The sequence below is a fragment of the Mustela nigripes genome, chromosome 1 (genome assembly GCF_022355385.1).
Source record: "Mustela nigripes isolate SB6536 chromosome 1, MUSNIG.SB6536, whole genome shotgun sequence".
NCBI classification, from domain to species: domain Eukaryota; kingdom Metazoa; phylum Chordata; class Mammalia; order Carnivora; family Mustelidae; genus Mustela; species Mustela nigripes.
Genome location: NC_081557.1, coordinates 52077647 through 52101100, shown reverse-complemented (window position 1 = coordinate 52101100; position 23454 = coordinate 52077647). Strand labels below are relative to the sequence as shown.

General features: G+C 51.0%; 1 protein-coding gene across 1 annotated transcript in view; it reads left to right on the top strand.

Moving 5' to 3' along the window:
• The first annotated feature begins 14082 nt into the window (after window positions 1-14082).
• Window positions 14083-23454, top strand: part of LOC132017563 (guanylate cyclase D-like) — a 34701-nt gene continuing 25329 nt past the window's right edge. The window contains exons 1-3 of the mRNA XM_059399387.1: window positions 14083-14785; window positions 17314-17609; window positions 19637-19991. Coding sequence (XP_059255370.1) covers window positions 14083-14785; window positions 17314-17609; window positions 19637-19991 — 1354 coding nt within the window. The remainder of the gene's footprint in view (window positions 14786-17313; window positions 17610-19636; window positions 19992-23454) is intronic.

Sequence of the window (23454 nt, the reverse complement as noted above, 5' to 3'; positions counted from 1 at the left end):
GGGGGGGGGGGGGGGGGGGGGGGGGGGTGGGGGGAGGGTGGGGGGGTAGGGAGGAGAGTGGGGGTTGGGGACAGGATGGGAACTTTCTTAACTCACAGTCTCCAAGAAACTTCTCCAGCCTCTGAGCAGCTTTCCTCCCCCAAAACTGCCTCACTCACCTAGAGCTCACTTCATTCCCCAGAACCCCTTTTACCCCAATAAAACTCTATTCTCGTCTTATAATCCTCGTGCTTGCTGGGTGGCCTCGGGTAGGTCGACACACCTCTCGCAGCGGAGAATGCGCACTCCCTGTATCTCATCTAATCCTCCTGATACTGAAAGGACACTTATTTTCCCCTTTTACAAAAGGGAACGGCGCTGGGTGTGAAGTACTCCCCAAAGTCCCCATTAGTGGAGGTGGACCCCCAGGGCTGTCTCTAGCCCTTTACCCCGTGGACTCTGGTGTGGTCCCCTACGTGTTCATTCCTTTTGCCTCCCAGAGCCCAGCACGCTACGGAGCAGGCCTCCTGAGGATTACAACGCCCTCCTGCCCCGCCAAGCAAAGCTCCTCTAGGCCAGTAATTGGAGTCTTGCTGCCCTCTGCTGGAGAAAGACTAAAATACTAGGCCGAGTCCACACTGCCAACATTAATGTCTTCTTTAGAAGGACACTTATTTCTTCATCCATCCGTGTGTCCAGACTTCCATTCCCCCACCCACGTGCTCACCCATCCATCCACTCATCCCAGATTTGCAAACGCCCTGTAGCATCACTCTCACTCTCTGGGGGCCCCCTGAAACCCCCAGGTCCTGCTCTACACCAGGGCTGCAGTGAGGAAGAGAAAGAAACCAGGAAGCCCCACGGGTGTACCCCTTTCTTGTTTGCAGAACACCTTCACACCCATTGTATCTTTTGTCCCCACCCCAACCCCGAGGAGGCTTAGAATCCCATTCCCATTCAACTGATGAGGAAACCGAGCCTCAGAGAGGCAGGGCAGCATGGTGCTGGAGAAAACAGTTTTTAGGGACAGAGACTGTTTCAAGACAGTGCTCGGTCACTTACTAATTCTGCCATCTCAGGCAAGCTTTTTTTTTTTAAAGATATTTATTTATGAGAGAGAGTGAGTGAGCAGTGACTGATGGAGAGGGGGAGAGAGAGAAAATCTCTCTTTCTCTCTCCCTTTTAAAAGATTTTATTTATCTGTCTGACAGGCAAAGATCGCAAGTAGGCAGAGAGGCAGCCAGAGAGAGAGAGGGGGAAGCAGGCTCCCCACTGAGCAGAGAGCCCGATGCGGGACTCAATCCCAGGACCCTGGGATCATGACCTGAGCCAAAGGCAGAGGCTTTAACCCACTGAGCCACCCAGGCGCCCCAGGAGAGAGAGACTCTCAAGCAACCTTCCTGCAGAGCACAGAGCCTGACTCGGAGCTCGATCTCACAACCTTGAGATCATGACCTGAGCTGGAACCAGGAGTTGGATGCTCAACCGACTGCCCCACCCAGGTGCCCCTGACCACCTCAGGCAAGGTTCTTAAGCTGTACGAACCTCAGTCCCTCATCTGTAAAATTATCTCACGCAAGTTCTATTTTTTTAGGCATATGCTATGTGCCAGGCATTGCTTTGGGGGAGATAGCCCTGAGCCCCTGTTCCTCTGAACCTCACTACACGAGGCTATAAAAAGGCTTCTAGGAGACGAGAACATATCACATGTCATCTAAGTGCCATTCATGTCACATCATTGTCATTACCTCTATGAGGAAAGGATTTGGGGATGATTTGTTGGGAAGAGAAAAGGTGAGGGAATAGTTGACATGATTCACAAAAAAAAAAAAAAAAAAAAAAAAAGACGGCACCCATGGGAATTGAGGGCACCCATGAAGTCTGGAGCTGGACTGCTAAATTGAAATCCCAGAATTGCCCTTAAAAGCTGTGTGACCTGCTGTGAGTAATAACTTCTCTGGGCTTTGGTTTTCTCATCACCGAATGCGGGTAATAATTCAACATACACTTATGATCTAGCTAGTAAGGGATGGACAGGGTCTTGGGGACCCAGAAATGAACAAGACAGAGGAGGTTTGTCCTCTCTCATAGGAGTATGACAATTAAATGAATATTGCATATGCCAAGCACGTAGAATAGCCTGAAATGTAACGGGCACTGTGTGTTTGCTATCGTGATTATCCTGACTGGTGACTGTTTGGTGACGCTTCTTGACTACCTGGGGTTGACAAAGGTGACGGGGGGCAGGCTTGTTCTATTGGCAAAGTGTAGAACAGCACCTGAGTATTGAGGCCAGAGGGAAGCAGGACAGAAGCCCTAACAGCCCAGCAGCCCACAGCGGGGCAACTGGCCAAGGGGGAGTGAGGGGTTCACAGTGGAGGTGTGCAAGCATGGGTAGAGATACTGCCTGAGAGGTGGCACAGGGGACATGTAAAACTCCTTCCTCAGCTACAGGTTTCCATTTCTCCACACGCCAGATGGCGTGGACTCTTAACACCTGTGTGGAGAGCCCCCCAAGATGGAGCAGAACAGCCACCTCCTAGTCTCAACCTTGATGCCAGGTAACCACCCTCTGCTTGTGACTCCGTCTCTGTCAGGACTTGGGACACCAGTGGACACCTGACTGGCCCTCCCAGAACCCTCCTCCTGCTCCCAGATAGGCCTCCACCCTGGGACTTGCTTCGGGCAAGCCGCCCAGCTGATGCTGTGTGACACAGAGACAAACTTCCCGTGCCAGCCTCTGCTTTAGCTTGCAGATCCATGGGCATAAGAAATGGCTGTTTAATTTTGAGGCTGTTTCCTGGTATTAGACCACACTCTGCTGGTCTCCCCCAGAATTCAGAGACAATATGCTCATAGAACATATGGATGTGTCTTGCACAAGCCAAGTGACTTTGCACAGGTTACATATCTTCCCTGAGTGTCAGTTTCCTCATCTGTAAAATGGGGACAACAATACAAACATCTTGAAAGTGCAAATGTATTTTCTTTAGGAAGGGCTTGAAAATGCAGTCTATGTGCCTCCCCCTCTACCTGCCTTTGTCTTCGGGATAAAATCTAAACTCCTGAGCCTGTACTTGAGGCCTTTTTTCATTTGGTCCCTCCAGGCTTGTTCCTTGCCTTGTCCCCAGCCACAGGAAGCCTACTGTTCTCCTTGCTCCCTTACTTCCAGACACGTGTCGCTGCTGGTCCCAACGCCTCACCTGCTTTCCTCTCCTTCCACGTGGAGAACTGCTTGCTACAGACACCTGGGGTCTGGTCGGGGGACACCTCCTCCCGGGGACTTCCCTGCCTCTGCCCAGGTAGGTTGCCCCCCTCCCCTGGGCTCTGTGTGCACCTTGCACTTCCTTCTGTCAGGGCCGTGTTTGCCGCAGGACTTGCTCTCCGGAGGCAGACGCCAGGCTATGGCCCCATCAGGCAAGGAGGCCATGTCTGATTGCAGCACCCGGTGTTTGGGGCAAATGGTTAAAAACTCAGTTGGTCAGATGAGCCCAGGTGAGATCAGGGCCGAAAGGCTGTGGATCTTGGGTGAGCAGAAGAGTCTCAGCCAGAGCCATCAGCTCTCGGCAGTCTCTGGATACTTAGTGCAGGAAGATGGACAGACTCCAGAATAGGGAGTCTTCCAAATGGTTGGAGACTAGGGTCCAGGTTTGAGTCCAGGCCTGCCCGTGAGTTGTGTGTCTTGCCTCCGACCCTCTTTCTAGATACACAGCCAACATCTGGATGTACCTGGCACTCTCTGGTCTCTGCCTGTTGCTGGTGTTACCCCTTTCTTCCTAGGCGCCTTTGTGCAAGGTCTGGAAAGACCTCCCCTTCTACAAGGCCTGGATGGCCGGCCAGCCCCTGACTACCTCAGGGGGAAAAGTGGCTATACCAGGGCCTCTTATTTGCCTACCCAGATCAACACTCTACCCTTCTCCATCCCTTGGAGTTGCCGGGGGCTGGCCTGTACGGACGACATCACAGGGCCTCTCACTCCGTGGATTCCTCCCTGCAGGGAGGCTGCAATCTCGCTGTGCCCTTCCGCCTTTCCCGGCAGCCCGCTGTCTTCTGGGCTCCAGAAAACTCTTTCCTCTCATTTCTTTGGGCCTGGGAAAGCAGCCATTCTGCTACCACTAGCCTCAAGTTTTTGCAATATTTTTTATGGTACCCTCATCTCCTCCTTGATAAGAGACCCTTATGAAGGAGCCCTCCTAGAATTATCCGAATTTGAGTGTGCCTTTGGTTTCCTGCTGGGACCCTGACTGAGTACCGGGAGCTGCTTTAGAAGACAGACCCTTCCAACAGGACTTTGGAATTGGGTCGGTCTTGTTTTCAAGCAATGCGGGGATAATCTCCTCTCTGAGGCAAAGAGGGTGCAACTCACGGCGTCTGGTGGGATCGCCACGACTTCGGTGATCATTAGTGGTTGCACGGGAGGTCGTGCAACTGGAATGCCAGTCAGCTGGAACGGTGTATCAGGGGGCTAGGGCACGTGGCCCTGTGGCAACAATACTCATTATAAAGAGTGGAGGCACCTGGCTTCTTCCTATAGCCCAAGAGAAAATGAAGAAATCAATGGGAAATTATGTCATCATTGAGAAGATGCATGAACTGTAGAAGGTTCCCCCCAAAGCTTGAAGGCTTCCCTTATGTCCTGGGCCTGAGGGCAAAGGGGTAGCAGGACCAAACCCAGGTTCTAATGGCAAAGTCTGCAGAGTCATGGCATCCCCAGCCCAGGTGTCTTACATTAAATGAGGGGTAGTAACAAGGAAGGAGGGGGCGTTGGGGAGACATAGTTTGGGGCTGAGAGCTGCCGCCTGCAAATTTCCCTGAACTTCCTTGGCCAGCAGAGGCAGCCCCTCCCTACCTGTCAGAATGTACCTCCTTTCTCTGCATAAAAGCTTTTCAGTGGTCTCACCAGCAGCAGTCCTTCCAGAAGCGGATCCTTACACTCGTCAGAACATACTCTCATCATTCTTCGCGGCCTCCAAGCCCACTACTGGAGCACGGAGGAGAAATATACAACCTCCACCACAACAAGATTGTCTACATGGTGAAATTCTTAGAAGACTTTGTCGGTCTATATTGCAAGGAGCCTGTGGGAGTAGATTTCAAGGATGTCAGAAAAAAGGGAAGAATTATAAGACTTGATGGGACCAGATTCACTGGCAAATGCCCTAGCCTGGGATTTGGGGTTTAAATTTTTCGTTTGACCACTTAAGAGTGGTTTTATTTATTTATGAATTTATTTATTTATTTATTTATCAGAGAGCGAGAGAGCGCATGAGCGCCCAACAGGAGAGGGGGCAGAAGCAGAGGGAGAAGCAGGCTGTCTGCTGAGCAGGAAGCCAGATGCTGGGCTCCATCCCAGGATCATTACACTGGCCCCAGCCAGGAGTGGATGGCAGCTGTGTTACAACCCCCAGTGAAAGCTGGTTCTAAAACACAAAGGATGAAGGGAAATAGTCCCAGGGAGCAGAACTTCAGGGGGTTCCCAATCATTGTCCACTTTGTGCAGAAGGAGAGATGTCCTGAGGGCGTTATTCGCTTTGACTCATGGGTGGTTGAAAATGGGTCATTGGGATGACCAAGGCCTTAGTATAAATGATAGGAAAATGGGAGCCGATGAGCTCTGTGCGTGGATCTCTCAGAACAGTCACAAGGTGTGCAGATCTCCATCGCACGTGAAGGCCCCACCAGAGAGCGTCTGCCGCAGAGGAAGCCTTCAACACTTCTGAGGATGAGATGAGCTGGGCTGTCCGTCATCTTCTTCTGTTATTCCTGGCTTTACCACAGTGTCTTCCACAGCAGTGATCCGACTAGGGGTGCATCTGACCATGAAGGAGCGGCAGCGTTGGGCTCCCTGGTTTAGCTTCATCTTGCATCATCCCAAAGCATCTGGCCTGATGGAACCGTGGACCGGTCTGCTGGAGCTCAGTTATAGAATGAGCTGGAGACTCTAGTTCGTACTCACAAGATGCAATTTATGCCTGATACTAGTGCCCAAGTGTGCAGACAGAATGCACAGGCTGGAAACCAAAAAATGAAGAGTAGTGGCATCTCTCACTCCTAACCCACAAACTCACTGGAAGAATGTTTGCTACCACCTGTGCCTGATCTTGGACTTGGCAGTTTGGAGCACCTAATTTCTAGGAGAGGAATAGTTTCACCAGAGGACACAGTAATTCATCTTAGGAACTGGAAGCTGAAACTGTCCCTTGACCATTTTGGGATCCTCATGACTTTGAATCAACAGGCAAAGAAGGGAAGCATGATTATATAAGCCAAAGGATGGGTCCTAATTGCTATGGGAGGTGTCATTGTTGCCTCACAATGGGGCAGGGAGGACTGTCACCCAGGACATTAACTGGGGAGCCTGCTGTTAACCTTCCTTTGTCACTGGGTCCTGGCTAATAGTTAATGGGGACCCCAGGAAAGAGCAGGCCACTGAGGACTCAGTTTGTTCAGGAATGAGGGTTTGGATCGCTATACCAGGTAGAGACTGTGCCATATACTTTCCCTTTGCCTGCCAGAAGAGCTATCCCTCTCCCTCACTCTGACATGGGAGGCTGGCTTGTGTGGGAAACAACATCAAATCTCCATGTCTGGGGACTTCTGCTTGAGTTTAACCAAGGCGAGACCTGGGAGATCAAAAGAAGCAAAGTCAAGAGATTTGTTTCCACTGCTGTTGCCTGCAGGGTTGTCTCCAGCTGGCCGTATCCCTCAACCAGAGGTCATTGCCTCCATCAAGGCGCCTTCTCTCATGACTTCATCCTCGCAGGGTCTAGTAACTGTGCCCCCTGCCTTTTTGGGGCCAGGAATGGTAGCAGCTCCGCTACTGCTAACCACAGATGATAGCACAAGCTTCTTATTATTTTGTTAACAATTCCTTGGTAATTAATCCACCTTGAATTATCCTTTCATGTGCCTCTGCTTCTAGCTGGGACCCTGACCTGTATAAACTTTTCCTTCTTTAAACATCCCCTTTTCCTATATGACTCAAGGGCATGGAGCACGTTCTTTTCCAAACCATGTAATCTGTATCTGCAACTAGTAAGTGCTTGATAATGGTGAGGGTGGTGATTATTGTCATTATTATTTCCCATCACTTATGGAATGCTTTAACACAGCCACCCTGTGAGATAGATACAGTAGTATCACTGTGTTTGTAGATAAGGAAACTGAAGTTCAGAGAGGCTAAGTGACTAGCTTAGGGTCACGCAGAGAATGGATGATGGGTTCAGGATTTTAACCGAGGTCTGTAGACCTCAGAGTTCCCTCCTGGTTACTGTGCCAGGATGGGTTTACCCACTCTGAGATAGTAACTGATTATTCCTTCCATCCAAAAACTGTCCCCAGTGATTGTTCATGGCCCAAGTGTCTCAGAGTCAACCCTCATCCTCTTGGAGCAAATCCTCTTGTTGCCTTATTGTCTTGTGTCAGCCCAGCAGATAGCCAGGTTTGGAAATCCTAGTAAGTTTATATCTACCATCAGTCCTTTAGTGCAAGAATGACCTTTAAGTGACCGTCTTATGAGGCACTTTTAGAAGAGAGAACAGGATCCTGCCTGGAGGTGAGAGGGAGATGATAGAAGTTAGGGGAGGAGAATGAAGGGAAGGAAAGAAGATGGTTCTGGCTCTCCCTTTAGCAAAGTCATAAAGCAGGTGGTGATGATTTTCACAGGGAAGCTTGAGTTCAGGTTCTAGTCTTGACTCAGATTGCTGTGGAATGAACTCCTCCAGGCTGTCAGTTTCTTCCACTATTATATGCCTGTGGTGGACAGATTCTAAGGTGGTCTTCACAACTCCTGCCTCTTTGTGGTATTTGTGGTATTTGTGGCCTTGTATCAGCCTTCCCTTTGAGTGTGGGTGGAACCTGTGACTTGCTTGGAACCAATAGAACCGGGTAAAGGATGTGGTAGGATTCTACGCTGATGATTTTGTTGCATTGGATTACGTTATGTTTTCTAAGACTATCTTGCTAGCAGATTCTCTCTGTTTCTGGCTTTGAAGAAGCAAGTTCCCATGAATCCTCTAGACGACAACGCTAGGGAGTCTAGAAGCAGATCCTTTCCTAGCTGAGCCTCTGGATGAGAACTCAGCCATGACCAGTGTCCTGATTGTGGCCTTAAGACCCTAAGCTGAAGTCTGGCTAAGTTGCACCCATACCTATGATCCACAGAAACTGACAAAACACATGTGTTGTTTTAAGTCACTAAGTTTGTGGTTATTTGTCAGACAACATGAGAAATTAGTACAAGGCATGATTTTTAAAAATGCTGGTTAAATTAAAAAAAAAATAGGGGTGCCTGGGTGGTTCTGTCAGTTAGGTGTCTGACTTTTGGTTCCAGCTCAGGTCATGATCTCAGGGTTGTAGGATCAAACCCCGAGTTGGGCTCTCTACTCAAAGGGGAGTCTGCTTGGGATTCTCTCTCTCACTCTTCCTCTGCACCTCCCTCCTTCCCACACTAGCTCTTGTGCATGCTTTTTCTCTTAAATAAAATAAATAAATCTTTAAAAAATATACTGAATGCTGAAGAGGATTTGGTGAAATTTGTATACCTACATTGTTATTTGGTATGAACACTATTTTCTCTGATTATGCAACTTCTCAAATACAAGCAAAGTAGGAAAAATAGTTATAATTAACTCAAGTACAACCACAACCTATTCAAAAATTAAGATATTTTCATACTTCATTTATCTCTCTCCCTTTTGTATGATAATCCAAATCCAATCCCAGAAATGACATCATGTCATTTCCCTCTATATAATTAGAATATGCAGAGTTGAAAACAAATGGCAAATTTCTTTACATAACCACCTTGCCATTATTACACCTAAAAAATCTTGAGAATAACCATGTATCAGCTATTGCTCAGTCCATATTCAAAAATGTCCCCAATTATCTAAAGAATATCTTGACATTAATCCATTACAATGTGAAGCAGTATGTAATGAGTACCTTAAAAATGTTCCTATTCTTTGATCTAATATGACTATTCCTGAAGGTTTATCATAAAGAAAAATGCAAAAGATGATAAAGGCATGATACCTATTAAAGAATTATTCATAATGGTGAGAAATTGCAAACAACTCAGATATAGTATAGTATAGTATAGTATAGTATATGAGTCATGGTACATTCTGGAAAACACAGTTCTCATCAGTACATCAATAGTAGGAAATTAGAGTAAGAGAATGATTACAAAGATGCTGGGATATGAAGCAGTTTAGATATTGGCAACAGCAGGAAATCTCTACCACTCCTACTGGGGGAAGGAAAAGGGGGGAAGGAGGTGGTGGAACCTGAGCCCAGAAATTGGAGTCACATCAGGAGCAGTGTTTGAAGAGGCCAGGACCAGAGAGACATAGCCATTGCTGGGATACTTTCCACATGTAGGGGTGGGAGTGGGTGATCTCCGGTTTCTCTCTTTCTCCTTGCCTCCAGTTCCCTGTGAGTATCTCCTATTGGCTAGATCCAGCCAGAAACCAGAGACAAGGGATGCTGGGAATTAAGTTTTCAGGGTCAGACCTCTGTGGGACAGAAATCCCTGTCTAATCTCCATATTGGGAGCCCAGTCAGGTTTGGGAAAGTCAATGAATGGATCTGAGAGCAAACAGGCATAAGTCTGGCACAGCAACGAGGGCCCTAAAATCCTTCCAGAAAAAGATTAGGGCTAAAAATATCCAACAAAAAGTTAATTACTAACTTATGACACACCCACCCAGTATGTTCCTTGACCATTGAGGTTACAAATATGAAGATTGTGTAGCAATATAGAAAATCCTTATACTGAATTATAATACAACCTTATTACCCTTCTTTACTTTTTCTTTTTTTATACCACCTATGACTTTGTAAAATAAAAAATAAACCTAACTATTTATCATGTGTATTGTTCGTTGATGCCCTACTCCTGCTAGAAAGTTAGCTCAGTAAGGGGGAAAGTTTTTTTACTTTGTTTGTTTGTTTGTGGATATATCTTAAGTGAACAGTTCCTGAAACACAGTAGTTGCTCAGGAAATATTGTTAGTATGAATTGAGGGATGTGAAGAAAGCAAAATACAACACCCAACCTTATAAGGTTGTTGTAAGAGTTAAATGAGTTGGGATCACTAGCACATGGTAAACACTTTGTGTACTTAGTAAAGGTCAATTTCGCCTAAGTAGGAGAGAACAGGTGGAGAAGGAAGAGTTAAAAATCCACTGGACTGTGGGATCTAGTTCCATAAAAGTGTCCACCCCCAAAAAAGAAGAAAGAAAAATCACCATTATGATCCCAAAGAATCAATGTGGTATGATGAGCAGAAGCTTGGATATGTAGCTGGCCCTGCCACTTACTAGCTCTGTGCCCTTGGTCAAATTACCTAACTTGGTACTATTTTCCTTATCTATTAAATGGGAATAACAATAAATCTGTCTCACTGAATTGTATAAATACTGCCCAGTACAGGGCTTGGCACATTACTGGATGCTCAGTAATGCTAATTACTTTAACCTCAGCCCATCCTTCCTTCCTCCCGGGAGTTCAGGCCGGGTCTGGAGCTGTCCGGAGTGCTGAAGACCTCCTCCCTCTCTTCCTCTGTTCCTTTGTCCTTCATTCCCTCCTTCCTTTCTCTGCTTGGCTCCCCAGAGCCCTAGGGTTTGAATAGATCGAATTTTCCAAGTGGCTTCTTCAGGCCCCTGAGGGGGATAAGGAGGAAATGAGCCATATATGAGGCACTCATTGGGCAAGAGCCCTGGGAAGCTGACAGGCAGCTGGAGATAGAGTGTTAACCATGGAAGCTGTGGTGGGAATGGGGGTTCCCCCGATCAGAGCCTACTTGGAGAGCTTAACATCTGAGACCCTGATGCAGCAACCTTAGGATCCACAAAGATACAAAGATACAGTGAGTCCGCTTCAATGGCACAGCATGGCAGTTGGGTCTTTAGGGAGCTGCCCTCAAGGAAGGCAAGAAGGGTCAGGTTTGGGGCGATGTCAGAAGGGTGACCCTTGGCTACAGGAGCTGAAGGGGCCATTGCTCTAACAGGAGTCCTCCATCCTTCTTCCTTGGGTTCCTATTACCTTTTTTATTTTGCTCATTTGTCTTTTAATGCAGCCAAAGGCATCGTCATCTTTTTGGGTTCTACTATGAGTTGACTAATTCCATGGGCTTGCTCTATAAGCCAAACGATCTGCTCCTAATCACTGGCATCCATCTCCTAGAGTTTAAAAATACAAATGGTTTTCCCCAGGTGAATGTTGAATTAACCCACTGTGCTGGAGGTGGGAGCGCCGGCAGCTCACACACTACTGGGGGAAGGGCTGGGACATGGGACAAAACTTCAGAGACAAAAATCAACCATCTCCTGATTTTTACTGACACCTAGAGCATTAGAGCTGAAGGATCTTTGGAGACCTACATCTAAACTAAGCCCTCCCTGTACAGATGGGGAAACCAAGGCACAGAAATGGGCATGGGCTCTGTTCCACAAGTCAGCAGCAGAGCTGGAGCTAAAAGGAGCTCCAGGCCCAAGTCCTCTCTGAGCCCCTGCATGCATTCAGCTGTAAGATTCCTGGGATGCTGAGTGTGGTCAGAAGGACTGTGGGGCTGGGAAGCCTGCTGCTATTTTGTGGGACTGAAAGAAACCCATATGCCTCTGTACCTCAGTTTCTCCATCTATACACAGAAGGGCTGTTTTAGATGTTTAGCTCTTCAAGGTGTTTGATAAAATGGTGATTTTTGTCTTTGGTTGGGAGGTAGGAAGTCAAGCTCCAGTTTCAACTCAACCCTAACTTTTGGTGAGAGTTCAGACACACTCTTGTTCCCCTAGAGTCAGTTTCCTCCTTTGAAGAAGAGGGTAAAAGACCTCTTCTTGGGGCCTCTGAGAGGACAAGGCAAAGTAGTGGATCACAGGTGCTTTGGAAAGTACAAACTAGGGGGCTAGGTGGCTGTCATTAGTATCAGGCTCGTAAGCTTATGTTTCCAACCGGAAACAATTAGCTCTCTCTGAGCCCAGAGCAAGCCCAGCTACTCCAGAGGGGTTCATCCCAAGTGGTGGCATTGCTAGGAGACCACTTGGCACATGATGACAGAGGAGGAGGGAGGGCACAGAGTGCTCCTCAGAGGCTGGGAGGAGAGCAGCCCTCCCCAAGTCCCTGAGCCCCGAGCTGGGAGAACTGTAGTATCACAGGCCTGAGGGGCTCAGGTTTGGCCAGCACTGCCAGCTGGTGACTCTCACAGGTAGGGAGGTTGAGGCCTCAAGGAGAGCAGGGGCAGAAAGTCCCTGTCCAGCTCTTTTCACACCACAGTACCCCTGCCGCTCCTCAAAGATCCCGAGATGGTGATGGTCGTGACAGTGACGGTGCTGGCGATGATGAAAAACTATTCCAAGTAAGTACCCACTTACTTCCACTTAGCAAATGCTACTTACTACTTATTTACCTCCCTACCCCAGTGATATCGCCATCGTAGACACTTGAAAAGCATTTTAGTTTTTGTCACAATATCTGCTGGATAGCTATTTTCATCTCCACTTTACAGATGGGAAGATGGAGGACAGAGAACTTAAGCGACTCACCCAGGGTTAGGGACAAATGAGTGATAAAAATCAGGGTTTATTCAGCTGTGTGATTCCAAGGACCTTCTTATTCCTCTGCACTGAACATCATTTCTTTTTTTTTTTTTTAAGATTTAAATATATTTATTTGAGAGAGAGAGAGCATGAATGGAAGGGGCAGAGGGAGAGGGAGAGAGGCTTTCAAGCAGGTTCCGTGCTCACACAGGGCTCGATCTTACCACCCTAAGATCATGACCTGAGTCCCAAAACCAAGAGTCAGACACTTAAGCAACTGTACCACCCAGGAGCCCCTGAACATAATTTCTAGGACCTCTTCTGCAAAGACCATTGCTGTTGGCATTGAGAAGGCATCCCTTACTCTCCTGACCTACACTTCCAAGTGTAGGCTGCTTCCATCTCGTCTCCCCTGGGAAGCCCTCCATGAGCTCACAGCACCTCCCTACAGGTCCTGCCTACTACCAGCACTTGCCGTCAGCTCTTCTCTTCGCCGGAACCCACCTCCCTATCGGCCCAGCGGTTTCTTAAGAGTAAGATTGGATTTTATCCATAGGGGGCCCCCAGAGTGGAAGGCTGCTGGCTGCACGAAGCAGGTGGAGGACTTGGCTGAGGGCCGTGACTGGGGAATGGGCCATGACCAGGCTGTAGGCAGAGGGTGGACATCAAAGTCCTGGGACAGTGGGATGGAGTGGGGAGGGGGTGCTTTAGTCCAAATGTCTTCGTCAAGGAGATCCTGTGTGGGCTGGAGGATGAATGGGAGAGACTTGTCCTCATCCTGGCTCTCTGCCAACTCTATCCAGTCTCCCTTAGTTTTCTCATCTGTACTATGGAGATAGAAAGGCCTTTGTCTGAACAGGGTTGAGCAGATTAGAGAGGGGGCTGTGCATACGCATTGTAAGGCACCCCAGAGTCCAGCAGAGTCAAGTACTGGGGGATGGTGTTGGGCTTGAAGGGATGGGGGCAGGGGAGGCTCAGAGGGGGACCGGGGGACTGGCCTACCTGGGTGGATGAGTGCAGGAAACAAACAAATAATAGGGGGAGAAAAGCAGGATTTATGGAACAACTAAGTACCAGGAACTGTGCTAAGTGCTTCATGTCATGCCACTTAACTGTCACAATCCCTCCATAAAGTAGTCTTTGTTTCCCACATTTTTACAGAAGAGGAAAATGAGGCTTAGAAAACTCAGAGATGGGGGTAGGGCACCAAGAAAGGGGAGAATAGGAGCCAGGGCTGGCCAGCTCTGACTCCCGAGCCCCCACTGAGGGACCAAGCTTCAGCCCAGGACCTTACTCGGGCGTCACCAGGCTGTGAGCCAGTCTTGGGGAGGATGTAGGGCCCCTAAAGGGGGTGGGCAGTCTTCAGACATCATGGGTCCAAATCCCTCCTTTTACCAATGAGGAGGCCGAGGTTCTGGGGAGAGGTGCTGTCTGCTTCAAAATCATGCAGGCAGTAATGGCAGAAAGTGTCAGAAAGCAAACTTTATTCTTGTCCCCCTTTCCCAGGACTCACAGGGGGGCGTGTACCCTGAAGATTGGTGCTGGGCGTGGCTACGTGGGAAGATGTGCCTGCCCTCCCAGGGCCCGTGGGGGGTCACTGTCCATCATCCAAGGACAGCCTTTCCCCCTCCTCTTCTCTCTGTGGTGCTTTGGAGTGCCCTCCTGTGGGCTGGCTCCCTCCCCGATCTGGCCCTGGGGGCAGGGACCTTCACCTTAGGAGTGCTGGGCCCCTGGGACTGTGACCCCATCTTTGCCAAGGCCCTCCCCAGTGTGGCTGCCCAGCTGGCTGTGGACCAAGCCAGCCAGGACTCCTCACTGGTGCTGGGCTCGAGGCTGGTTTCTGTGGTCCTTCCCACAGGCTGTGACACCCCTCATGCCCTGGCCACGTTCCTGGCCCATAAGAACACCATAGCTGCTTTTGTGGGTCCCGTCAATCCTGGTTACTGCCAAGCAGCTGCTCTGCTGGCCCAAGGCTGGGGCAAGACCCTCTTCTCTTGGGTGTGCGGAGCTCCCGAAGGAGGAGGGGAGCTAGTGGCCACCTTGCCTTCAGCGGCCCATGTGCTGTTGTCCATCATGAGACACTTCGGCTGGGCACACGTGGCCATCGTGTCCTCCCACCAGGACATCTGGGTGGCCACAGCCCGGCAGGTGGCCATGACTCTCAGGACACATGGGCTGCCTGTGGGGCTGGTGACTTCTCTAGGACCCGGGGAGCAGGGGGCCACGGAGGTCCTGGAGCAGCTCTGCAGCATGGACAGCCTGAAAAGTAAGTGTACCTGGGTGCCTTTCTCCTGTGGGCAGCCGGACTTCCTGTAGCTGTGAAGAGACTGGCCTGAGACCTGGATGGCAGCCCTGCATTTAATCTCTCAGCAGCCCTGTGAGTGAGTCCTGTTGAGCTCTGCACTTTGCAGCTCAGAGAAGGTGTGTAACTTGCCCGAGTCACACAGTTGGCAAGCCGTGCCATTGGATTTTGAGTTCTGATTCAAGCGTTAGTTGTGGAATGAGAGCCCAAAGTTTCCTTGCTTCTTGCCTAGTACCCTGAAGGAAATGAGAGGGTAGCAGTACTTGAGCCAGGGAGGCAGCTAGAGTCAGAATCACTTTTTTTTTTTTTTAAGATTTTATTTTTAAGTGACCTCTACACCCAAAGTGGGGCTTGAACTTATAGCCCTGAGATCAAGAGGCACATGCTTCCCCGACTGAGACAGTCACTTCTTGCCTTTCTCAAGCCCCTGTTGTGCTGAGTGCTAGGTCACGTAGGGGAACAGGACAGACAGGGAGCTCCGGACATGACTATGTGATGGAGAGACAGGTATATAAGCCTGGGATTATGACAGAGAGTTCAAGACCATCTGAGGGAACAGAAGCTTGGAAAATCAGAGGAGAGTTGGGGCTGGGCCCTGTGGGTCTGAAGCTTCTTGGGGGAGGTGGCAGATGCCTGTGTTTCAGGAAGTAGTCAGGTAGAGAGGTATGGTGCGTAGACTGTGGGGCAGAGGCGGCACCTGGAAAATTGAAGGGACTTCAAAGTTAATCCAGATTGGGGTTATTTCAAACTGTGGCGTGTGGCCCATCGTGGGGGTGGGGTGTCAAGAAACTAGCGAATCAAGACGAACAGTACAAAAAAAGAAAGAAAGAAGGGAACAGAAAGAGAGAAGAGCGGAACTGAGTACAAGAGAGAAATGAGAATGGCAGAAAGGTGGCAAGTATGAGAATGTTTTGCAGGCAGCAGGGGAAAGTGTTGTTTTCTCAGAGACTCGTGACTGCCGCCCCCCACCTGAGGGAACTGCAGCCCACGCCTGAGGGGGGAGGGTGGGCAGCCTACCAGCTCATGTGGCCGCTCTGAGAGTTCACGCCAGGTGGACAGCAAGATCTGGCCCCGGGGTGCCCACTGCCCATTAGGAGCAGGACCTCACTTCTCTGAGCCCCAGTTTTCCAGTGGGTGAAATGGGGATCATTACAGCCTCATGACATCATGAGCAGCAGCTGCTTGGGGCTGAGCGCTCTGAAAATACGTCATTCAGCCAAGAGTCACCAAGCGCTGCCCTGGACCAGAGCCTGGCGGGGCTTGGGGGATGGGGGGCGGGGTGCAGTGGTGGGGAGAGAGCACCCAGGCCCCAGCAGTGAGGAGCTATGGTCTGGTAGGAGGTGCTTTGTTTGGGGCTGGGGAGGGCTTCCCAGAGGAGGTGACACCAGGACTGGGCCTGAGAGGAAGTGAAGGGAAGGCGGCAATGAGGAGGAAGGTGTTCCAGTGCAAGGGAATGGAGTAACGGGACGATGGGACTAGGAGAATGGACAGCTCCATTGTGCATGGCCTGAACACAGTGGCAGTGGTGGGGGCCATGTCATTAGACTCCTTCTCCACCCTTGTTGCCAAGTTTTGAGTTCCAACCAAATCACCGGCTTTCAGGAGCCAGAAGGCAGAGGGGTTCAGGGCACATTCTTTGGGGTCAGATTGCCAGAATCTCTCTGCTGGCCCCACCTCTTACGAGCTGTGTGACCTCAGGCAACTCACTAAACCTCTCTGTGCTACGGTGTCCTCATCAGCCACATGAAGCTACTACACCCTCTCCAGCCCAGTGCATGCTTCCTCCCAAGTTGTGGGTATCAGCTTTCCCCTGTGGGCAACTGCAGAGCAGCACCCCCAACTTATCACACAAAGGGTTTTTTTGTGTGAAGCCAGAGTAAACACAGGGCCAAAGAGATGGGGCAAAGGAATCCCTGGTTCTATTTCTTCCTGGGCCTACTGAGTGAGTCTCTGAGCGTCCTCCCCACTCTGCTGGGGCAGGGCGCAGGTGGCTTGTGCCCCATGGCCCACACAGCATGGCCGCCCAGGGGCTCAGCAGAGCCCAGGACTCTAGGCTCTGACTTCCACATGACCAGAGGGCCTCAGACGCCAGCAGGGAGACCCCCAGCCTTCCTAATTGGCTCTGTTTTCATGGATTTTCTAGAGAAAGGGGATTGTTGCAGCAACCTGAGTGGGTGGCCCTTTGTTGGCTGAGGTTCTAGCCCTGGTCAGGGACCCAAGTGGAGAAGAGAGGAAATATACAGGGGACCACTTACCTTGGGTAGGTGTGTGAGACACTTGCCTTGGGCAAGGGCTCCCTTCTGTCCTGGAGGCCTGGGGACAAACCTGGATGCCAAGGTCCTATCTCCTTTGTGAAGGCAAAGAGGAATGTGCTCCCAGTAGGGATCAGACCTGATTGCTCAGAGCAGCTCTCTAGGGCCACAGACCCTGGGCTGCGGGGAAGGCCTGCAGAGGCAAGCCTATCACTACTCCCTCCCGCCCCCTGCCTCCAGTTGTGGTGCTGTGTATGCACTCGGCGCTCCTGGGGGGCCTGGAGCAGACCGCCCTGCTGAGCCGAGCATGGGCCCGGGGCCTGGCAGACGGAAGGCTGGTCTTCCTGCCCTACGATACCATGTTGTTCGCCTTGCCCTACCGCAACCACTCCTACCTGGCCCTCAGCGACAGCGGGCCCCTGCGGGAGGTCTATGACGCCGTGCTCACCGTCAGCCTGGAGTCTGGCCTCACAGACAAGTCCTTTGAAGCTGCCTTGGCCAGTGGAGAGGCGGCCACGCACTTGGAACCAGAGCAGGTGGGTCTGTCCAAGCCCTCACAGGGCCCGGAGTGCGGGGCTGTGGGCGGGTATGTGCACTCTTCGTGCACTCTAGGCCTTCCTGGTCTTGGTCCTCCAGCCGCCTGCCCGATTCAGCCCCACATGACCTGTCCCTTACTGGACAAAGTGTCCCTGCCTAGTCCCTAGGTGCACTCGTGCCATCTCCAGTTTTCTCTGTCTCTCTGTTGTCTGTGTGTGTGTCTGTGCATGTGTGTGCATGTGCTTGCTTGTGTGTGGGTGTCTATTAGACTCTCTTGGCCTGCTTCCTCAATTCTCCCTCTCCTGTGACTTTTTGCTTCTATTTTTCTATCTCCAGCTCAGTGCCTACAATTTTCCTTTCTGGCCCAGCTGCTCTTCCTCTCACAGACATTCTCCCTCTTCTTCCTCTGCATCGCCTAGCACGTTGTGCAGATCAGCAGGCGAGATGCCGGGGTGTGGGAGAATGGGAATGTTTTCTGGAGTCTCTGCTGTGAATCTGAGGGGGGCCAGCAGAGCTGGGAGCGTGAGTGCTGGCTCGGCTTTGGCATACAAGAACTCCGCTGCTTGAGTCCCCCTTGGGATGTCTGTTTCTTGGTGACAAGAAGACAACAGGGTCTGGAGGTGGTGACAGGAATGTAGAGGCTGATGGAGGGCCTTAACAGGAGCCATTCATCTGATAATTGTGAATGGGGTCCTTCTGCTCTGCCCCTGGGCCAGGCGTCAGGGACACAGCGATGGATAAGGCAGACCTGGCGTTCAGGCAGCTTCCATTAGGGCAAGACAGATAATAGCCAAGCAACCATACAACTGAATTCAAATCGTGATAATGTTGCCAAGAAAAAAAAACAGAAACAGGATAAAGTGACAGAGAGTGGCCGGGATGGAGAAGAGGGTAACAGGAGTTAGGACAAGCAGGGGAGCACACTGTGAGGAGTTAGCCCTTGATCGGAGTCTTGAATGGGAAGGAGGCAGCCAGGATGCAGATCTGGGCGAGGAGCACCCAGGCGGGGGCAGTGTCAGGTGTAAAGGCCCGGAGGCAGAGTGAGCTTTGGAGGCTAGAGGAACAGGCAGAGGGCGTGGACAGGCTGGACTGTCATGTCACATGGGAACAGGAGTCTGAGATAAGCTTGGGGCATGGCCAGGTGGGGCATTTTATGCCGGTCAAGGAGTCTCAACTTATAAGGGAAATGGGAAGACACCAGCAGGTTTTAAGTAAGAAATAATTTGATTCATAGGTTTTTTTGTTTTTGTTTTTGTTTTTTAAGATTTGTTTGTGAGAGAGAGAAAGAGCAAGAGAGAGAGAGAGAGAGAGAGAACAAGCAGGAGGGGCAGAGGGAGAGAGAATCTGGGCGGGCTCTGTGCTGAGCCATAGCCCGACCCGGGGCTCGATCCCATGACCCCAAGATCTGAAACCAAGAGTTGGCCGTCCAACGACTGCCCCACCCAGGTGTCCCTTGATTTATGGTTTTTCACAAAAAATTGCTTTGGTTGTAAGAGTGGCCTGAAGAGACCCAGATGAAGCAAGGGGGCCTTTTAGGAGGCTCCTGTGTAGGCCAGGTGAGGGTGAGGGGGCTTGGACCCAGATGGCAGGAGCAGAGCAGGTGAGGAGTCAGTTGAGCTGGGAGTAAGTTCTGAAATAGAACCAAAGAGATTCAGTGACGAACTGGAAGAGAGAAAGAGAGGAGTCGGGAATCAGATCTAGACTGGAGACAGCAGGCAGGTGGTCGTTTCATTTCCCAGATTGTGGGAGGAATGTTTGTGTCGCAGAACCAGACAGAAACCTTGAAGAACAGGAGTTCCGTTTTGGACGTACCGGGCAGATTGGAGGTGCCTGTGAGATGTCAGAGTTGGTGGTGGCCATGGAGACTGTCAAACGGCTGAGCAGGGACTAAAATCCCAGTGGGACCACAGAGAGGGCTGTGTGGGGGGCAGGGTGATAATCCACAAGATTGTGGCTGGCAGGGCTTAGAGATGTCTGGGAGTCTGTGTCATGGGGTTATGTGGTTGAGGGACCTTCTCTTCCACAGGTGTCCCCTCTGTTTGGGACCATCTATGATGCGGTTGTCCTGCTGATCCATGCCCTGAACCGCTCTCAGAGCCATGGGTCCGGGCTCTCTGGGGCCCACCTGGGGGACCATACAGGGGATCTGAACGTGGCTGGCTTTAGCCAGAGGATCCGGACGGATGAGAAGGGCAGAAGGCTGGTTCAGTATGTCATTTTGGACACAGATGGTCGGAGAAGCCAGCTGGTCCCCACCCACATTCTGGACACAGGCACATGGCGAGTGCAGCCCCTGGACAGGGCCATACACTTCCCAGGAGGGGCCCCTCCAGCACGTGACTCCAGCTGCTGGTTTGACCCCGATATGCTATGTGTGAGAGGTAATTCATCACCCATCCATCCATCCATCCGTCCGTCTGTCCGTCCATCCATCCAACCATCCATCTGTCCATCCATCCATCCATCCAAACATCCATCCATCCATCTATCCATCTATCCATTCTTCCATCCATCCAACCATCCATCCATCCATCCATCCATCCATCCATCCATCTGTCCATCCATCCATCCATCCAGCCATCCATCTGTCCATCTGTTCAATGCATTTTTTTTCCTTCCTGGAGTGCTTGCCACCTTGCCAGGTTAAATCTCACCTGTCTTATCTGTCAGGGCTGGGGCCTCTCCTCTGTGATCCCCACAGTATCTTTATGTTCAAAGGGTGTGTGTCCCACGCTGGAGAGGACTGGTGTCATCCATCCCCCAGACTAGCAGGTAGCTCATGAAGCTGCCTTCATCCAATTGCTTCTTTGCCCCTTCTCTTCCACAAATGCTGCTGGAGGACCTCCCACGTGTCAGGCACTATGCCCAGCCCCAGGGATAGAGGAGTGAACTAAATGATGTCCCTGTTCTTGTAGAGCTGATGTGCTTGAAGACCAGCTCCAGGGCCTGCTTTTCAGGGGCTTCAGTCTGGTGGCAGAGATGGAGATAGCTGAAAAGTACACAGCACAGTGTGATCAGAGCTGTGAGCGGGGAAGCCAGGGGCTGATGAAGGGGGATCTCTCTCCTTTGGGCTCCATCAGCCCTGGCTCACAGACCTCACCATCTAACAGGTTTCAATTCATTCATTCAACCAATCAATCAGCCAACATTTATTCAGCACCCGCTGTGTCCTATGCTCAGTGCCGAGAACCGAGGGTGCGACGGCAGAGAAGACTCCTGCCCATGGCCAGCAACCGTGACGAAGCTCTCTGATAAAGGGAGCAGGGGAGGGGCAGGTGCTCTGAGTCAGGGCTCCGAGGGGGTAGTGGTGGGGGCCTGAACAGCAGCACCGGCCAAGGGATGGGTCTTCTCCCAGGAATCCAAAAATGACAGCTCACTCTCTAGCCCAGGATTGTCATGATCATCTCTAATACAACAAATCAGGCATCATGGATGGAGAAACTAGATGCAGGGGCTTTGGGGCAAATGTGTTCAGGGCTGCTGCTGACTAGCTATATGAACTTGGGCAAGTTAAACACCCTCTCTTGTTCTCCATGTCTTGTGTAGAAATAGGAACAAAGACCTAGCACCCTCCACTGCTTGTCCTTGCATGATGGGCAAGGCAGAGCCTAGGAGCAGGGCTTGTGCTTTGAGGAGATGGGAAGGGGCTACGTGGTCGCAGATCCTCAGTGAAAACTACTCCCCCAGGGGGCATCTAGGAACCCTAGGACTGGCTGGACTTGTCCCATCCACTGTTGGCTTCTCCACCGCCTGAGTCTCAGGGGTCTTGTTGGCAAGAGGACGTGCCATGTTCTTTGTTTTCTCTGATTATCTGTCTTGAAATGTTAACCTTAGAGAGCCATTCATTCATTCACCCCTCCTTTCAGGCTCCGCTGCCTTCCTTGACTCTCTTTGGCAATAAGATTCCTTGAAATGGCACCCATGCTAAGTGAACTAAATGTCACTTCCCCTCTTCTCTTGAATTCTCTCCACTGACTCTCTCCACCCCTCTTGTACCCTCTTGTAACAGAAGCAGTCATACTGAGGCTACCAATGGCTTCTGCAGGGCTGAGACCCAGGGCTAGTTGTCAGTCTGTGCCTTGCTGGGCCAGGGCGTGTCAGCCCCTCTCCCTCCTCCCCACTGCTCCATCACTCTCCAGGTTCCCTGGCTCGTGCTACTTCTTGGTCACCTTTTCTGTTCTTCTGCAGAGCTGGCCTATTACCACCGACACCTGTGGGCTCGGTGCTTTGAGCCTTTCTGTGTTCCCTCTGCGCTCACTCCCTTGGCATCTCACCCATTCTTGTGGCCCCCAGATTGACCTCTACAGACTTGTTGACTCCCAAACTCTGTATATGTCCCACCTCCTACTGGACATGTCCAGTAAGATGCTACCTGGAGGTCTAGTTGGCATCTCAGACTTGGTGTATTCTGAACCTGAACTCCTGATCTGGCCCCCAACCTGCCTCCCATCATCTTCCCCATTGCAGGTCACGGCCCCCCAACCTCCCAGAGGCGCAGGAACCTCTAACCTCACACCCCACATCTGATCGGTCAGCAAACCCTCGGGTGTCCATCTTTAGAAGTGGCCCAGAAGCAGAGCGGTTCATCCCTCCCTGGCCCTGCCCGGCCCAGGCCCTCATCATCTCTCATTGCGTTGCTACCCTGCTTCCCCCCTTGTCCTCGTACAACCCGGCAGGCTGGAGGATCCTTTGGAAACGTGATCAGATCTGGCATGCCCCCAGCCGAACCTGCAGAACTTGGCCTTAACCGGAGTCACGTCGTTGGAATCCTGGCCTTGGACTTCACAGCACCCTGGTCCCCTCAGCTCCTTGGCCTGCCTTCCTCCTCCTTTGCCCTGCCCTCCCTTGATCACACGCCTCTGCTCCTGCTTCAGAAACTTGGCACTTGCCGCCCCCTAGGCCTGGAACGCTTTTCTGCTGCAGGCTCTATGCCTGCTCCCTCATTGCCTCCAGATTCAGACTCAGAGCTCAGCCCCTGGGAGCCTGGGAGGGAGTCAGGTTGAAGCTGTGGTTGGGAGGCCAGATGCCAGAGCAAAACTGCCTGGCTTTGAACCTGGGCTCTGCTACTCACAGACCATTCTTTCTCTCTGTTTTCTCTCCTACTAAGCTGTGGTCATGACCATCCCTGCTTCCAGAAGTCACTGTGCAGAATAACCGAACTGAGCTACAGAATAGTCTCAGAATAGTTGCTGAATGCAATACAATAGTGTAATTGCCTTGCAAGCTATTTGCTGCTGTTATTATGTCAGACTTAACTCAGACTGGGGACCTCTGCAGGGGGCAGACAGCCGTGCTCATCCTCCAGTGAGTGAAGGAAGGGAGGAGGCAAGGAAGGAGGAAGGGACGGCCCCTTCCTGTGGCAGCAGAGGCCAATGTCCTTTCTCCAGAACGGCGCTGGGCATTTAGCCTCCTTGCCAGTCTAAGCTGATGCCAGGGTTGCCCAAGATAGCCCTTCCAACCTTGCCCAGTGATCCTTAGCAGCCTCTTTATATCTAACTCCTGACATGAGGGCTGAAGATTTGGATTCAGCCTAAGGAGGGCTCTCCTAACAGTCAGAGTGAAGGACAATAAGACCGGCGGCCAGAACAGGTAGTGAGTGGCCCATCCCAGAGGGTAATGTAAGAAGTAAGACAGCAATTGAGAGGGGTACAAAATTTGTATGCAGCCCCATCCAGGCCCTGTGTTGAGTGCCAGGGACAGTGAGATGAGTAAGACACAGGTCCTCCTACCCAGCTACTCTGTCTAGTGGGAAGGGACCTAATATGCCAGGAGACAAGAGACCATAGTATGATCAGGACTATAATCGGATCTGAGCAGGGTCCATGGGGACCTGGGTACAGGGAG